The sequence below is a fragment of the Hypomesus transpacificus genome, chromosome 5, assembly GCF_021917145.1.
Source record: "Hypomesus transpacificus isolate Combined female chromosome 5, fHypTra1, whole genome shotgun sequence".
NCBI lineage: Eukaryota > Metazoa > Chordata > Actinopteri > Osmeriformes > Osmeridae > Hypomesus > Hypomesus transpacificus.
The window spans coordinates 4,198,336-4,213,684 of NC_061064.1; the positions used below are offsets into that span (position 1 = coordinate 4,198,336).

The 15,349-nt window shown below is 42.2% G+C and overlaps 4 protein-coding genes across 8 annotated transcripts; 2 read left to right on the top strand and 2 right to left on the bottom strand.

Moving 5' to 3' along the window:
• The first annotated feature begins 259 nt into the window (after nucleotides 1-259).
• ftr82 (finTRIM family, member 82) lies at nucleotides 260-5,573 on the top strand. Of its 3 annotated transcripts, XM_047020032.1 has the most exons (9): nucleotides 260-524; nucleotides 678-796; nucleotides 890-1,503; nucleotides 3,245-3,340; nucleotides 3,609-3,842; nucleotides 4,036-4,195; nucleotides 4,308-4,364; nucleotides 4,505-4,570; nucleotides 4,700-5,573. In XM_047020032.1, exons 3-9 carry the CDS (start codon nucleotides 916-918, stop codon nucleotides 5,218-5,220), a joined length of 1,722 nt encoding a protein of 573 aa, XP_046875988.1. In that variant the 5' UTR covers nucleotides 260-524; nucleotides 678-796; nucleotides 890-915; the 3' UTR covers nucleotides 5,221-5,573. The 3 variants fall into 3 exon arrangements, with proteins under 3 accessions (XP_046875988.1, XP_046875989.1, XP_046875987.1); XM_047020033.1 differs by lacking the exon at nucleotides 678-796; XM_047020031.1 differs by lacking the exons at nucleotides 260-524; nucleotides 678-796 and having other exon boundaries at nucleotides 803-1,503.
• An 800-nt stretch (nucleotides 5,574-6,373) lies between these two features.
• On the top strand, nucleotides 6,374-8,068 carry ift22 (intraflagellar transport 22 homolog (Chlamydomonas)). Its single transcript, XM_047020348.1, has 5 exons — nucleotides 6,374-6,776; nucleotides 6,985-7,067; nucleotides 7,204-7,290; nucleotides 7,365-7,567; nucleotides 7,665-8,068. The coding sequence occupies exons 1-5, from the start codon at nucleotides 6,738-6,740 to the stop codon at nucleotides 7,811-7,813; spliced, it is 561 nt and encodes a 186-aa protein (XP_046876304.1). The 5' UTR covers nucleotides 6,374-6,737; the 3' UTR covers nucleotides 7,814-8,068.
• Nucleotides 8,069-8,089: 21 nt separating this feature from the next.
• atp5l (ATP synthase, H+ transporting, mitochondrial F0 complex, subunit g) lies at nucleotides 8,090-9,289 on the bottom strand. The gene is made up of 3 exons (XM_047020349.1): nucleotides 9,135-9,289; nucleotides 8,478-8,638; nucleotides 8,090-8,288 (listed from the first exon to the last, which is right to left on the bottom strand). Exons 1-3 carry the CDS (start codon nucleotides 9,184-9,186, stop codon nucleotides 8,190-8,192), a joined length of 312 nt encoding a protein of 103 aa, XP_046876305.1. The 5' UTR covers nucleotides 9,187-9,289; the 3' UTR covers nucleotides 8,090-8,189.
• A 271-nt stretch (nucleotides 9,290-9,560) lies between these two features.
• On the bottom strand, nucleotides 9,561-14,557 carry pdzd3b (PDZ domain containing 3b). 3 transcript variants are annotated; one of them, XM_047020484.1, is made up of 12 exons: nucleotides 14,489-14,546; nucleotides 13,623-13,708; nucleotides 12,953-12,980; nucleotides 12,180-12,244; nucleotides 11,853-12,064; nucleotides 11,554-11,758; nucleotides 11,302-11,438; nucleotides 11,009-11,213; nucleotides 10,720-10,916; nucleotides 10,378-10,587; nucleotides 10,057-10,281; nucleotides 9,561-9,964 (listed from the first exon to the last, which is right to left on the bottom strand). In XM_047020484.1, exons 4-12 carry the CDS (start codon nucleotides 12,196-12,198, stop codon nucleotides 9,932-9,934), a joined length of 1,443 nt encoding a protein of 480 aa, XP_046876440.1. In that variant the 5' UTR covers nucleotides 12,199-12,244; nucleotides 12,953-12,980; nucleotides 13,623-13,708; nucleotides 14,489-14,546; the 3' UTR covers nucleotides 9,561-9,931. The 3 variants fall into 3 exon arrangements, with proteins under 3 accessions (XP_046876440.1, XP_046876439.1, XP_046876441.1); XM_047020483.1 differs by lacking the exon at nucleotides 13,623-13,708 and having other exon boundaries at nucleotides 14,489-14,557; XM_047020485.1 differs by lacking the exons at nucleotides 12,180-12,244; nucleotides 12,953-12,980; nucleotides 13,623-13,708; nucleotides 14,489-14,546 and having other exon boundaries at nucleotides 11,554-11,786; nucleotides 11,853-11,995.
• Between the last annotated feature and the right edge of the window lie 792 nt (nucleotides 14,558-15,349).

Genomic DNA, 15,349 nt, shown 5'->3' on the forward strand with positions numbered 1-15,349 from the left:
GGTGTTTGTCCTCACTCTGATTACCAGGAATCTCTTCCACTGAGAATTGCAGACAGTATTTGATAAATAAGAATGGAAACAGGAATGAACAGGAAGGTTTTCTTGGCTACCTCTACAATGACGTCGTCCATGAACTATTACACACACACATCCTATCGACAGTTACTTCATACACTTGTGAAGCAACCAGACTGGTTCAACTGGATGTAGATTAAATACATGCAACGCGTGACCTTAACTCAAACTGACACACACCTGTGCATTCAGACATCTACCGGTGTGTCAACCTTTTTCTTTTTTCTTTCTATGCAACGTCTGTTCTAAATATTTCCTGGTCCAGGGAAGTTTTTTTTTTTGTCTGAGTGTCTGTTTGTTTAGGAGGTGGACTACAGCCCTCCACCTTCTTTTTTTATGAGAGTCAACCTGTGTCTAGTCCACTGGAATACATGTTCAAATAGCATTTTGTTTGTTTTTCTACTGAGAGGCCTGGGTTGTCCTCTGACAACATTCTACAACACCATCAGGTAAACACTGACTGTGAGATCTCTGACTGGAAATCCCATAGATTTCTTCGACTTGTGCCTTCTACAATTCATTCATTCTTCAAGGCTCAGCCTATCCCCTTTTTTCCCTCCTTTCTGCCCGCCCCCTCCCTCTCCCTCTCCCTCTCTCTTAAGTCTCCGGCAGCCTTTGCTCGATCTGTTTATCTCAACAGGGCTGAGCTCCGAATACTCCCAGCACAAGGGGAGGGCCTTGCCTGCTTTCAATCAATAACCTCTGGAATTCAGAAATACTAGTAGGTCCTGTCTCTGGCAGACTGTGACACACTTGTGGAGGGCGGGCTCCATAACGCACTGGAAGTTACCTCTGCCTCTCTCTGGTTTCGCAGGTCTGTTTGTGTGTGTTTGTGTGACGATGGCTGAGCCCATGTCTCCGGATTACTTCAGCTGCCCTCTATGTGTTGGCTTGCTAAGGGACCCCGTAGCTATTCCCTGTGGCCACAGCTTCTGTATGGACTGCATCAGTGGCTACTGGAACGAGGCTGACTACACGGGAATCTACATCTGCCCTCAATGCAAGATCACCTTCACCCAAAGGCCTGTGCTGAGGCCCAACACCATGCTGACTCAGGTGGCTGAAAAGATCAAGAAGACAGGCCTTAACCAAACCAACACGTCCCCAGGAAACAGCTTTGCCGGCCCAGCCGACGTGCCCTGTGACTTCTGTTCGGGGAAAAAGCTCAAGGCTGTCAAGTCCTGTCTGAACTGCCTGGCTTCCTACTGTGAGAAGCACCTGAAGCCCCACTACGAGTCAGCCACCTTCAAGAGGCACAAGCTGGTGGATGAGCTGGGAAACCTGGACCGGAAGATCTGCCCTCAGCACCAGAAGTCCCTGGAGCTGTTCTGTCGTACAGACCAGATGTGCATCTGTGCCATCTGCACAGTCAGCGAGCACAGGGGCCATGATATTGTCTCAGCTGAGGCAGAGAGGAGTGAGAAACAGGTAAGAGGCAGTCAGCCTTCCTCTCTCAGTATTAGGCTACACTGTACGAATGCACCTGCTCAGTGTGACCCAAATAGAATGAAAAACAACAGCTTACATTGTAGTCATTGCAAAACATTAACAGGTTTGAAATTGTGCCTGTCATTCTGTCAGAAATTGATCAAAGAACTCAAATACAGTTTGACAGAAACTATTATACTCTGTCACTTTAGGAGGAGTGTTCCACTATTCCAGTTTCAAAGGTTAACTGACTAATGGTTTATTGAAAGGCATATCCAGAACTACATTTCCCTTTGTCACTGAGAACATCACTCGAACATTAGTCAGAAGGGAGGTATGGGTAGGGAGGACGGGTTGGGAGAGGTGGGTCTTTTGATGGAGGAATGTGAGTTAAAGCAGACGTGTAGTATTCCCAACCCCCATCCATGCACTATCACTAAAGTTTGTACTTTGACCCAGCCTTCCAATGCTATCAGACACTCTTGAAGGCATGTACAGCCAAAACAATTACAGCACCCTGATTAGACCTGGGGTCTGCTGAAGGAATGTGTTCATAATCAGTGATGAAAACTCCCCTAAGCTTGCGGTGTCACAGCTGTGCACGGCGGTGGAGGAAGACCGACACCAAAGAAACTACCACCTAAACTACACAGCCTCTATTCTCCTAGGCTGAAGCCCTCCTGTGGGAGGGACTGCAGGCGATATTAGTGATACTGGAAATCTGCATTGGTGGGTCAAGGCCCTAAACACTTCACCTGGTAACAAACCAACGTATATAAACATGGACTTTGTGACGGTGACTATGCACTGCACAGTAACCTGCGGATTCAAAAACATTTACGCGGGCAAGAAACAAACCTGTAATGGATGTTGCAGAGATTTCTCAAGAACATTTGCATCAAGCATGTCAGATAATTGTATGACCTCATCTTAAATAGAAAACGAAGCTTTTCAAACTTGGTTTACAAAGCTACAGTAATAATTCAAGCTTTTTTGTTGTTTACTAAATGGAAAGTCTGGTTCCTCTCATCCCTGGATTTACAACCTGAGTCTCCCATGGCTGACTGCTTCTCTCTCACACTCCACTCCCTCCCTCCTTCTCTCCCCCCCCTCCCCAGATTCCCAACATTCCTCAAGCTTATCTTGAAGAATGGATCGGTGGGCTTCAGTAAAGGCTGAATTAGAAACCCCTCACAGTTTTCTATAGGCCAGGACGTGTGCACCTTGAAACATCTCTTTAGAAGTCAGGCAGCGGCAGTTTCACATTCCTTGCATGGTCTAGATTCCATCAACCCTATTTTCCCTCCTTCTGAGATCAAGTTGCCCTTTATTAAGTAGATCCTCAGACCTTGGTATATTAAAAACAAATCTTAATTACTCAAAAATGCAATGCAATGCAAAAGATGTGAAGCTCATTACTTTCTGGAAGCAGAACGCATATGATGTGTACTAGTATATGTAAAATGTATAATCCATGCACGCAGTTAAATGTAATCGTCCAGTTTTATTACCTATATATAACTAGATGTGAAGTCGCAGAGATGCGGTTTCCACGAATAATCCCTTAGATAACACTACACTACATATATGGAAGTTGAGAACATTCAGCACACGAATGTAATGTGAATGTGAATGAATGTGATTTCACAAGCATGAAATGGATTTCATGAATTCCAAGCATGAATGCTGCTAAATTTGAAATGCTGATTACCATTTAAACAATTACTGTTCATATCACCAGAAACTCCTGGGGGTGTCTCAAGCTGAGATCAGGCAGAAATGTCAAGAAAGGGTGAAGGAGCTGGAGGAGTTAAGAACCGCAGTGGACTCATTAAAGGTAAGAAGGAATTATCGCAACGCAATAATCTAATATTTCTTTAATCACCTACTGCAAGATGATCTAACATGTTAGTAAATGCAAGAATTTACTTTAGAGACTGACAGTGTTTATATGAAACACTAAAAAGTCTTCTAGAATCATATAGATCCTAGATACAATAATTGTTTTCTTTTGTCTCGCAACATCCCTATCTACATAACAAACCAGAATGACTACTTATGAAAGTTCTTTGATTGTATTACTATTTTATCTCTATCTCGTACAGAGCTCAGCCAAGAGAGCAATGGCAGAGAGCGAAAAGATGTTTGAGGAGATGATACGTTCCATAGAGAGAATGAGGTCTGAGGTCACTAAGCTCATTGGCATCAATGAGAAGGCTGCCTTTAACCAGGCTGATGGCTTGGTCGAGAGGCTGGAGCAGGAGATTGATGAACTGAAGAAAAAGGAGATTGGCCTCAAACAGCTATATAGCACTGATGACCACATCCACTTCCTGCAGGTGAGAAATCCAGCAGAAAATCCCCAAAGACTTAACACATTCAATCTCTGCTCTAGCAAAAAAGAATTATTTGGAAACACTTTTAATGCTTCTCCAGGAAACATGACGCAACACCATTATTCATCCTAATGGGAGTAATTTGGATAGTTGCTAGTGGAGCAGGCTCGTCTGACAAGTTATCTTTTCTTCTCAGAATTTCAACTATCTTTGCACTCCCACCGATGATGGATTCATACCCAGAGTAACGGTGAACCCAGATTTCTCCTTTGGCGCAGCCAGGAAAGCCGTGGCTGAGATCAAAGAACGTCTGGAGGAGCTAGGAAGGGAGGAGCTATTGAAGATCTCCAAGTCAGGTTAGGACCACACTGTACTAATGGCAGAAGACATGAAGAGCTGTTGTTGGTTACAAAGAACAATGAGTTCAGGTTGGTTGCTTACCTTACCGTGCCTCTTTAACCCTGACAGTAAATGAGGTTCCTGTTTATACAACTGAAACTCGATCCAGAGAGAAAAGCAGCAGAGGTAAGTCAGTTGTCACCATATAGAATATAAATCAAATCATGATGCCACATTGCATTTGGTTGTTATTTTAAAAGAAATCGCAATACTAAATGTATGCAGTTTTTTGACTGAGACATAACAGCAAATCTTTTTAATTTTAGTGAAAGAAATAACAGTGGACAGTGCTCCTCCTGCAGAGCCTAGAACCAGAGCAGACTTTCTGAAGTGTAAGTATCTCCTAAAAGGTGATAAATGTGTCTTAAAATGTTCTTCTCACCTCAATCCGCTCAATCAAACACGTTATCCACGTGGGAGGTGTCTAATGGTAAGCCTGTCTAATTTACCCTCACTCCTAGACTTCTGCCAGCTCAGACTGGATCCTGCCACAGCCTACAAGGAGCTGCACCTGTCAGACAGCAACAGGAAGGTGATCAGAACCAGGGACCTGCAATCCTACAGCGACACCGCTGAGAGATTTGATAGCTTCGCCCAGGTCCTGTGTCGTGAAGCGCTGTCCGGAGGTCGCTTCTACTGGGAGATAGAGTGGAGTGGGGAGTTCTCAATGGGAGTGGCATACAAAGGCATCAGCCGCAAAGGCAAAGGCTCTCTGTGTCTGCTGGGCTACAATGATAAGTCCTGGAGTCTTCTGTGCTCTGACTCAGGATACTCAGCCTGGCACAACAGGGTGGATAAGGCCATCCATGCCCCCCACTCCCCCAGGATAGGAGTCTACCTTGACCATGGTGCAGGGGTGCTGGCTTTCTTCAGTATAGGCAACAACATGACCCTTCTTCACAGATTTGAGACCACCTTTGTTGAGCCTCTCTATCCAGGCTTTGGCGTTGGAACCTCGGTTAAGATCTGCCAACTAAAATGAACATTTATATGCGCCTCTGATTTATTAATGAAAACACTAAGAAAGCAAAAATGTTTTCCATGCTCTTATTTGATCTAATTGTTCATACGTCATTGTAAACTTTGCCCTACAAGACTTTTGGTGATATTCAATAAATGTACTACCTATAAGTGAGTGTGGAATATTATTTTGTTTGTAATGTTTTTTTTTCTCCCTTAATCCATTATCATGTTCTCTTTACTATGCTCTGTGCAAACTGTCCTATGTATCTAGTCAATACAAAGACCAGTGTGGTTTTACAGGATATCAGTTTGCTCATTGTGATGACAAAAATACTCTTCAATAGTTTTCAATAAAGAATGTATTAAAATACATTTGTGCTTCTTTTGAATTGATGTGTTTTGATTACATACTGTACACATTACACACCATGGTTAATTGTCTAAATACATCATCTACAGTGTATCCCTATGCAGTATCTATGGTTTATAGTCAAAGCAAATTACTGAAGACATTCTAAATGTTGTAGGCTATTTACATTGCGTTTGTTATCCCAGCTGCTAAATCAAATTAGGCATTTTCCATGACATGAATATTTATATGATTAGTTATGTAATAAGTTAAAGACTTCAGGGTGATGACCCAATTATGTCAAATTACTAGGAGAAGATTTTCCACATTTCAGTAACGGTTTTCAGTCTTCACTAAAATCAACAAATTGTCACACTCCTACAGGCATTAAGCATCCATCTAAACACATTTGCCTCAGAACTGGTGTACAGGGCTTCCTGTTTACAAAAGTAGGCTAATTAATCTAAATACATAGTAATCAAAACAGTAATAAAAAGATAATTAAAACACGAATCTTCAGTTCTAATCGATTCAGTAGCTAATAGTGTCCAATGTACAATAATATTGCAAGCTTTATGTTGTTGCCCTCACTAACTAAACGTTGTATATAGTGCACTCTACTGGTAGAGTGTAAAATCATATATTATCACATATAAGTTTGTTTAAGCACATTGAATATCTATGATATTTCCATCACAACATTAAAGGCAGACCGTTTGGTATCGAATATTGTCTACCCGCCCTCCTAATCATTCTCCACTAATTTGTAAATGGGCGGTGCTTTGTTGTTTGAGTGATGTTGTGTGCGTCCAATTAAAACGGTTTTCACCATGGAAACCAAGACGAACGTCAAGTTTACACACACACTTAAACCCATCTAGCATTCTAGCAAAGCAGGGAAAATATTTACTCTGCGCATTCAACAAGCTAGCAAAGGCTATTCAAACGTTCCTTATGTATGTAAATCTAATTTGCAGCGCTAAACTACAGTCCTGCTAGCTACACTTTAGCTAGCTAACGTTGATACGGTACCTCTAGCCTAGTCTAGAGAGAAGATAAGTACAGGACTGTAGAGCTAGCATAGACAAGCTACAGTCAATACGCTACGCTAAGGAACCTGCTAGCTAGCTAAAGTACACCCATAAACACGCATGTTTATCCACACAAAATAAATCAGCAACGTGACAATGTTCAAGGCGAAGATTATTGTAATTGGACCGAGTGAGGTAAAAAAAAACTAACTTTTTTTTGTGTGTTGTCAGCTACAGTTTAGGGCATAGCCTGTCTATCTAGGTTAAACATCAATGTATGAATGTCGCTTGCTCTAAGTTGCTATTTGCATTAAATTGCTAATGCTTTCATGGCATTTTCTTTTGGAAACGTGTAACTTTTATATGTATTCAATTAATGCATCAGATGTATGATGTGTTTCAGAGTGGAAAAACGGTATTGTCCAACTTCCTTTCTGACACAGTGGAGACAATTGGTGGAGAGTATAATCCCACTCAGGGGGTCAGGTACGTAACTAACTACGCCTTTTAAAAATGGAAACGTCGGCTCAATTACTAGATTAATTTAGCTACATTCTGTCAATTTAGGCCCACTGGGATGTGATATTATTGGTGTATCTGTGCCACCATCCCATGTCTCTAGGATCCTGGAATTTGAATCACAAAATGAAGGCAGTGACAAATACTCCAGTTGTGAGGTGGAACTCTGGGACTGTGCTGGTGATTTCAGGTAAGGGAACGCAAACCTACATTCATGTTTAGATCGCAATTTAGTGCTCTCTGCTAACTTCTTTCTTTTATTAGGTTTGAATCCTGCTGGCCAGCTTTGATGAAAGACGCCAATGGTGTGATCATCGTGTTTAATCCAGATGTGCCAAACCACTTAAAAGAGGTAGAGACATGGTATTCGATGTTCATTGCCTCTCAGGGGTTGCAGGATAACCAGTGTCTTCTGATGGCTCACCACAAGCCTGGCAGTGGGGCAGATAACATACAACCACCACTAGGTTAGCAGTAAACTCTTTAAATTCTCCTAAATGGACTATCAACTGTTTGGTTACTGTATCATTAGTAATCTACATGCTTGTTTTTGTTCCTGTGTAGCCTCAAATTTAAACAGAATAACACTCATTCACTCTAACCTGGAAGAGGAGCCAGAGGACGTGAGGCAAGGTTTCCAAAAATACTTAGAAGACGTCGTCCATACGTTGTCAGAGAGCAGAGAACAAGAGGAGATGTCAATCATTACCTAATGCTGTGTCCAAATATGTAAAACTGTATGCAAGCCTCAATTCTTCCATTTAGCTGATCTTGGAAATCTAAAAAATTCCAAAACTAATGGCATGCATCAGCTAGTTACTTGGTCTTCAAAAGGATTGGCATTGATCAGTTAGGTATTTTGTACCTTTTTTTTTAGGCTGGAATTAGCAATTTAAAAGGTAACATGACTGTGAATACACTTTACTTGTAAACTAAATGTGTTAATTTATTCAAATAAATTTTCTAAACAAAATTACACAAAGCTGTACTTAAACAATAGACATTTATTCATTGAATCAATAGTTTGGAGCTGGAAGGTGAGAGCATACAACACTCAGCAGAGCAAAAAGTAACATGACAGTTCATGATCTAAACATCGTATCCAATGAGACCTCCCTTCCCGATGATCTCTCCGATGTAGAACCACATCAGCACTTCAGTGGCAACCAGTCCATTCCTCACAGCGTCCTGTGAAATAAAGATGTTGGTTAATGCTTGTCTTAAATTCCTCATAGTTAAGACATGCCTTAAATATCCATGTCTCTTTTACAATCATGTATATGGGTGATTGTATAACACCCTCGACTGAGATCTGATATTACAATATGCATAAAAAGACGAACACAAACTTGAAGTATATGTGCTTTATGTTCTCACTTTAACCGTGGTTTGTCCTAGACGTCCAGACTGGAAGCCCTTGACTATGTTCGTAAGCCCACTGATGGCCTTGGGAATCTCGGCAGGGGAAGGGGGCACCAACTCCACACGGGCGTAATACCAGAAGGTCGCTAGCCTAGGTTTTGAGTATGTGACAGCGGCTGAAACAGAAAACAGAAGTACCGAAATAATTATTGGTCATAAACCTTAGCACCAACTACGCACTCTAACCACAGTTAAAGTAGCTAGTCAATTCCAGACAGGCAGTAATGAATGAAAAGCAGGGCAATGGTGACCTGACAGGCTGCTGCTCGCGCTAGCTTAGCGTTAGCTAGCTTGCTAACTCATGCTAATAACTAACTAGGTTGCCAACGTACATAAGTTAGCCGACTATACACTGGCTTTAATATACCTAGCTTGCAAAATGCTATGAAAATATATCGCCTATATGCTTGTCTAAATTAATTACTACTGTGCCGGATAATGTTTACAGCTAGTCAGCTAGCTAACGCAAATTCATAGCGCCTGCTTCTTCATCGAGATGAGCGTCTCTGAAATAACACACAAGGCCAAGCGAGTCACTGACAGGTAGCTAGTTAGCTAATGTAAAAGCTGATTTACTCTGACACAACCCTTTTTCTTGTCAGGAAAACTTACCGCCGACCAATGTTGGTACTTTGGCCACCAATTTCTGCACAGCTTGTGCCATTTTGGAGTAGTTTCCCTGCTTCTCTAGTCAACTGCTTCGCTGCGACTGAATGTCACCTCCAGCTAAGAAGGACCCTACCGTGTAGCTGTTTAAACTACTGCCTGAACAGAATATTGGCATCGGCTCTTGGCTGCCTTTACGTAATAATGTAACCACCCCCTAGCACAGGTGCAAAGGGTACGTGGTCTTTTTTTTAACCAAGGGTTTACATTGTAACATAACTTTGATTTCCAATTTCCTTTGCCAGATACAACTGCTTTGAATATGCCAAGAATGGTAGGAAGCAATTGTATTAATATAAACGTATAGGAGGTAGGTAGGTCTACTGTTTAATTTAATGTATTTTAATGACGACAATGTTTACTATTGTGAATCCAGTGAAATTTCATTTTATTTTCACAGATGTAGAACGCATTGTTAAGGCCTACAATTTACATGAATATTTTACCAATATATGTATACAACATTCTTTTTTTAAAACATTACATTACTTGGAAACTAATAGCTTAACATTTTATTTTCTTATCTGGTCATTGTTATTTTGTGGTGTGTCTTTCTTGTGAATCCACCAGACAACTAATGCAGACCTCATGTACTGTACTGTACAAACCAGGGTGAGGTTTTAGCTCGGGTGATAAGTAAACAAGAACACTTTTATACCTAGGTTAATACAGTTTGGCTTGCTTTGAGTAAGGGGCTCTGTCCTATGGTCTTGTGGGTGAGTCGTCAAGATGTGAACTATCTGCTACAGGAATAATAACTCTTCAGCTTCTTTCTTCTGTAGAGAGAAAATCCACATAACATCATAGAAATAATGCCGAAATGTATCGAAAGCAATGAAAAGAAGCTTCTTTTAATTTTTAATTTTACCTGTGAGTCATACTTCTCAGTTTCTGCTTCGGTGGTCTGCTGGGTATTCTTTTGCTCGCTGCTATCACTCTTTTCCATAACCAAGAGAGAGAGGAAATGTCCTCCCTCTTTCACTAGCATAATCACATCTTCTATGTATTTATCTTCCATTCCTTGTCCGTTAACTTCAATAACCAAATCTCCCTCCTTTAGTCCTGCTCTATGGCCAGAGCCCCCTAGAACCACCTGCAAGAGAAGAGGAAACATTGGAGTTAAACATATTCCTGTCTTCAAGCAACATCCTTTAGTTTGCCTAGCAATTAGCCCCTATATCTGCCCTACCTGGCTTATAAAGGTCCCTGGAGTCTGCGGGTCACAACCCAAGTTGAAGCCAAAGCCTAAAGGCCCTTTCTGGAGGACACAGAGTCGTTGACTGGACACTGATGGAACCTCCTCTGGTGCTTCTACTCTTACTGGTTTGGGGGGCACCATTTTGTTTCCTTCATTTTCCTTAGGATCACTCCCACAGAAAAGAAGAGGACATAGACCCAGCTGAAGGAAAGAATGTAAATGACAACGTTTACGAGTTCATTAGATACACATTAAACCTACTAATCAATAACTGTAAACAATAACTGTGTTTCAGGGGTGTACACACTTTCTGTTATCATTGATTTCACCCACCTGTGTGTAAAAGTGGAGCCCCTGGGCAGTAATACAGGTGAGGGTGACAACCTGGCCACTCTGCCTCACTCTGTCCACAATGTCTCCATGCTCCAAGGACTCCACAGGATCCCTGTTGACCTCCAGCAGAATGTCCCCCTCCTGCAAGCCTGCCTTCTCTGCAGGACTGTCTCTGTCCAGCCCACGCATAACATGAACTACAGATGAAAACAGGATCACATTCACAGTTGTCTTGTGACACCTAGAGTGACAGTTTGTTACAGCGCTTACACACACGTGTGTATCTCACCTATTTTTCCTGATGGTGTTTTCTCTTGTCTGAGGAGGAAGCCGTAACCCTTAGACCCCAGCACAAGGTGGAGTCTCTGGGGGGTGTGGGGCAGGTTGTGGGCACCGACCATGGCAGGTAGAATGGGCATCCGCCTGCGGACGTAGCTCTTCTCGCTCTCACTGTCAATGACTAGGATGGTCATGTGATCCTTGCACTTCATCACCTGCACATATGCACTTGTTTTACAATCAAAAGACCAGCTTCATAATGGGTGGATAACCAATCAATGCAGGGAGCAGTGGCTAACCTACCATCTTGCTGAGTGCAGAGTTGGTAAGCTCAGATACGTTTGCTCCGTTCATCCATACCAGGTGGTCTCCCTGAAACACTCCTGCCTTGTGAGCAGAACCCCCACTTACCAGGTTAACCGTAAACCTTCCTTTCTGCCCTAAAGGGTGGTCACATAACTGAAAGTTAACAGAGTAATACTATTCCACAAAGACGTCTCAGGGAGTTACTGTCAGATCTTACGTACATGGTCCTTACAATGTCTACTGTCTCACCTTCCACAGGTACAAAGTTGATGCCCAGGCCAGTGGCAGTATCTCTGGTGATGTGGCACATCCGTGGCTGCTGGCAGTCCTCCCCTCTGTGATTTCTTGCCAGAGACCGGAGGTCTAATCCCTGTGACACAGCCTGGTCATACTCCTCCCCATCCATCACCAGCAGACATAGCTGGTTCCCACTCAGCAGTATCCTCCTGGCCACCTGACCACCAAACAGAGAGACAGGAAGACTAAGTTCACAGGTGAATGCATTTGTTGACAAACATCATTGTATAGTCTGTTTGTGTCGTTCTCACTTCCACGTGAGGGATGTCATCCACGAAGCTTTCGTTGACCTCCAGAAGCCGATCTCCATCCCTCAGGCCACTCCGCTCCGCCACCCCCCATGCAGTCAACTTTCTGATCACATGACCACAGCGCCCCCTCTCCACACGCAGATGGAAGCCGAAGGACTCGCCTTCTTGACGCTTGAGCGCACATAGGCGTGGCATGGGTGCTGAAACTGATTCTAGGGGGGGGGGGGGGGGGGGAGGAACTGTGAGTGTCTGCTAGGCCATTCCTTCAGAATACCTGGGAAGAAGAATGTTCCGGAAGGAGTAAAAGGTGTTTCTCGTGTAGGTCACCTGTATCATCTGAGATCATCAGTACTGGATTGTCTATTCCCTCTTTGGGATTGAAAGTGAATGTCCTGCATAAAAAAAATATTTATTAAAAGGGTTTCCCACATCAAAAGGGTACCGACATGAACATATCACCTGTTATGTCGGTATGTATATAATACTGCAGTCTGGGCTGTAGTTATCTGTACACGTGGTTGCTTATCTAGTGCTTGAGCCCAAAGTCTTGAAGTTGTCAAGTAAAAATGTCTAAAGTCAGTCAGTTCAGCCACCGTTTATTGCCAAGAAACAGAACATGCATGATCCTTTTTATTTAATCAGTCAACAATTGGCACACAAGAAAGTATTGAAACAATACTTGTGGGTCAGAAAAGGTTTAGTATGCTAATTAACACATGCTCAGACCTACAATAACTACAGGGACATTCCCCCAAGGCAAGTAGGGTGAAGTGCCTTGCCCAAGGACATAAGTCATTTGGCTCGGCTGGGAATCGAACTGGCGACCTTCAGATTACCAGCCTGATTCCCTCACCGTTCAGCCACCTGACTCCCATCTGCTGTGTCAGCTGTAGCCTAGCTCTCACATTGTCTTATTATTATTGGGAATGAGGGTTTAATAACAGCCATTTATTAGGCAGTCTTTACTTTGAACATTTCCAGCATCAAGTCAACCCAACTAAATATTTTACACAGTGAGGAAATTCATTGGCCTAATAATGTGGCGAAATTACAAGACAAAGATTTTCAGAATGTGTAATGATAGTTGAAAGAAGACTTACTTGTTTAGCTTGATGACCTTCAGCAGCCCTTGGAAAACGAAAAAACAGAAAATGTATTAGGGTTAGCCGTGTCATTGTATTACAGTAGTCATTGATGACAGTGGGAACTGCTGAAGTAAATATTGATTGTAACTTCCTTTAATACTATCAGGTTGACCGTAAGTCCATATGAAGGTTCAAACAAATTAACCCATTATAAAGATACCCGGTATATTCCCATCATGTCTACAACAGCTATATCCAGAACAGCTCTCAGCATAATTTGCCTACATTTCTTGCAACTCATTAACACGTCTTAATGATTTAAAAAGTGCAACTGAATAACAGACCTTAACACTTATTCTTTACAATTGCATAAGGGTTCTGTGTCCTATTAAGCTGTCTGCTTAATGCTTTGAAACTGCTGTTCTGCATGCACTTAAAATTCCACGGCTGTTGACCCTAGTTATCAGACGAGGCCTGATAAGGCTGCGCTGATCATTGTTATTGTCTCTCTTCTCACCTACCTTTAGTCCTCCAAGTGAGAGGTCATTGAAAATTATTTTTATGTAAACCTCCTCAAAACAAGAGCAGTGGGAGTCTGTGGAGATGTGTGTAAGTGACTGATGTAAGTGACTGTACAAGCTAGTCATGCATAACTAGGGCCAGAACAATCTGTGAACTCCATCACCTGTTTTTCACAGAGGGGATGATGCAGGCTTCCCGTTCCAACCCAACCTAATCTATTAGTCTTTTAGTGGGTTTTCTCATCCCATCCTGTTGAGATGAGATGATAAATACAAAAGTCAAATATTTGTATTCCTCCTCTGTGCTGAACTGAACAAAGGTTAGTGTCAGTTAGAGTGTTGTTTGAAATGAACTGTTAATATTTCAAACAATGATGCCATAGAAGCATGATGTTTGACAACATAGAAGTAACCTTGCCCTGAGGATTCTGAGGTGAGAGAGAGAGAGAGAGAGAGAGAGAAAGAGAGAGAGAGGTCTCATCACATCACCTACCTCCACCACAATCGTTTTAGTTCTGTTATTAGGGATGTTTGTTTCTCCTTCCATAAAAATCCACTCTTGGTGGTCGTAAAGCAGATTTTCCAGTCACCATTGTGACCCCAGAATGTTCCTTGTACTAGGAAACCCTAGCATCACACACTCCCAAATGATTTAGTCTCAGAAGTTTAGAGATCTTACTGTCATTAGAGTCTAGCTAACCCACTAGCCTTAATGGATACTAACACTTAAAGTATGATTGCGTTATTCACTCATCCTTAAAAGATACTGCAGTAGAAATGTAAAACAGCCTCTGGCACACAACATTGAGTGATATCTACAATTGAATCTACGTGCGTAAACATAACTTAATGCACCATAATTGTCACCATAAACAATCTGGTAATCATCACAGTGCTAGTGGGAACAATGAGGGAAATGTTTGATTCAATCTGAGAGATAAACAGATGATGAGAAATGAATGAGAATGGATGCAAAAAGGTGAGAAGACAATAAGAGACGATAAGAGAGCTAAAAACTAAAGTTTGGTACCTGTAGTTTGTATCATGTTGAGTCCCTCCCCAAGTCTGTCAGCAGGGAAGTGAACAAATACATCAAATGTTTTATCCTTTCCCTCAGTCCTGCTAGCCACCATGACTCCACCCCCCACTTACTTAAGAGACACTGCTAGGATTAATGTTTAATCTGTGTGTGTGTCCCACCTACTCACCTATCCCTCCTGATGTCTTCTGAGTGTGTATTATAAGTGTGTTGTAGGTTATACGGGTTGGTTACTTAACCCCATTGAACTGTTATTTATGCATCCCCACCACATCATAAACCTTACAACCTTACATCACAAAGTTGCCATGCTGGTCTGAATGCACAAGCTAGAAGAACATGTCCAGATTTGTGTGGTTTTAGTATCAGGGAAAGCTTCTTCTTATCGCTCTGTATGCGTGTTTGTGTGTGTGTGTGTGTGTGTGTGTGTGTGTGTGTGTGTGTGTGTTTTTATGGAAACAGAGAGGGAAAGTTTTATCCAAGGCTGCTGTCAGGCTGTATTGACTGTGAAGGTCACTCAGACTGAACAGTACCCAGATGAGAACACTACAGAGGACAGGACGTCACAGGACACAAAGGTTCCCTGCACTGAGGGATCAGGCTGTTAAAAACGACAGTGGTTAGGAATAGTTGCTACAGGCCTACACTGTACATATTCAATGACAACAAATATTACAACACAGACCTTACAAACACTAGAATAGTCTTGGCATCTGAAAAAAAAACGTTTTCTAATATTTGTTTGTGGTCAACCAACTTCGCACAGTTCATAGGAGCAGTTATAGCATGAAGTGACTTAATTTAGCCAGCAGAGGGCTCTCCTGCTTAAACCAGCAGCAGTATGACGTAGGC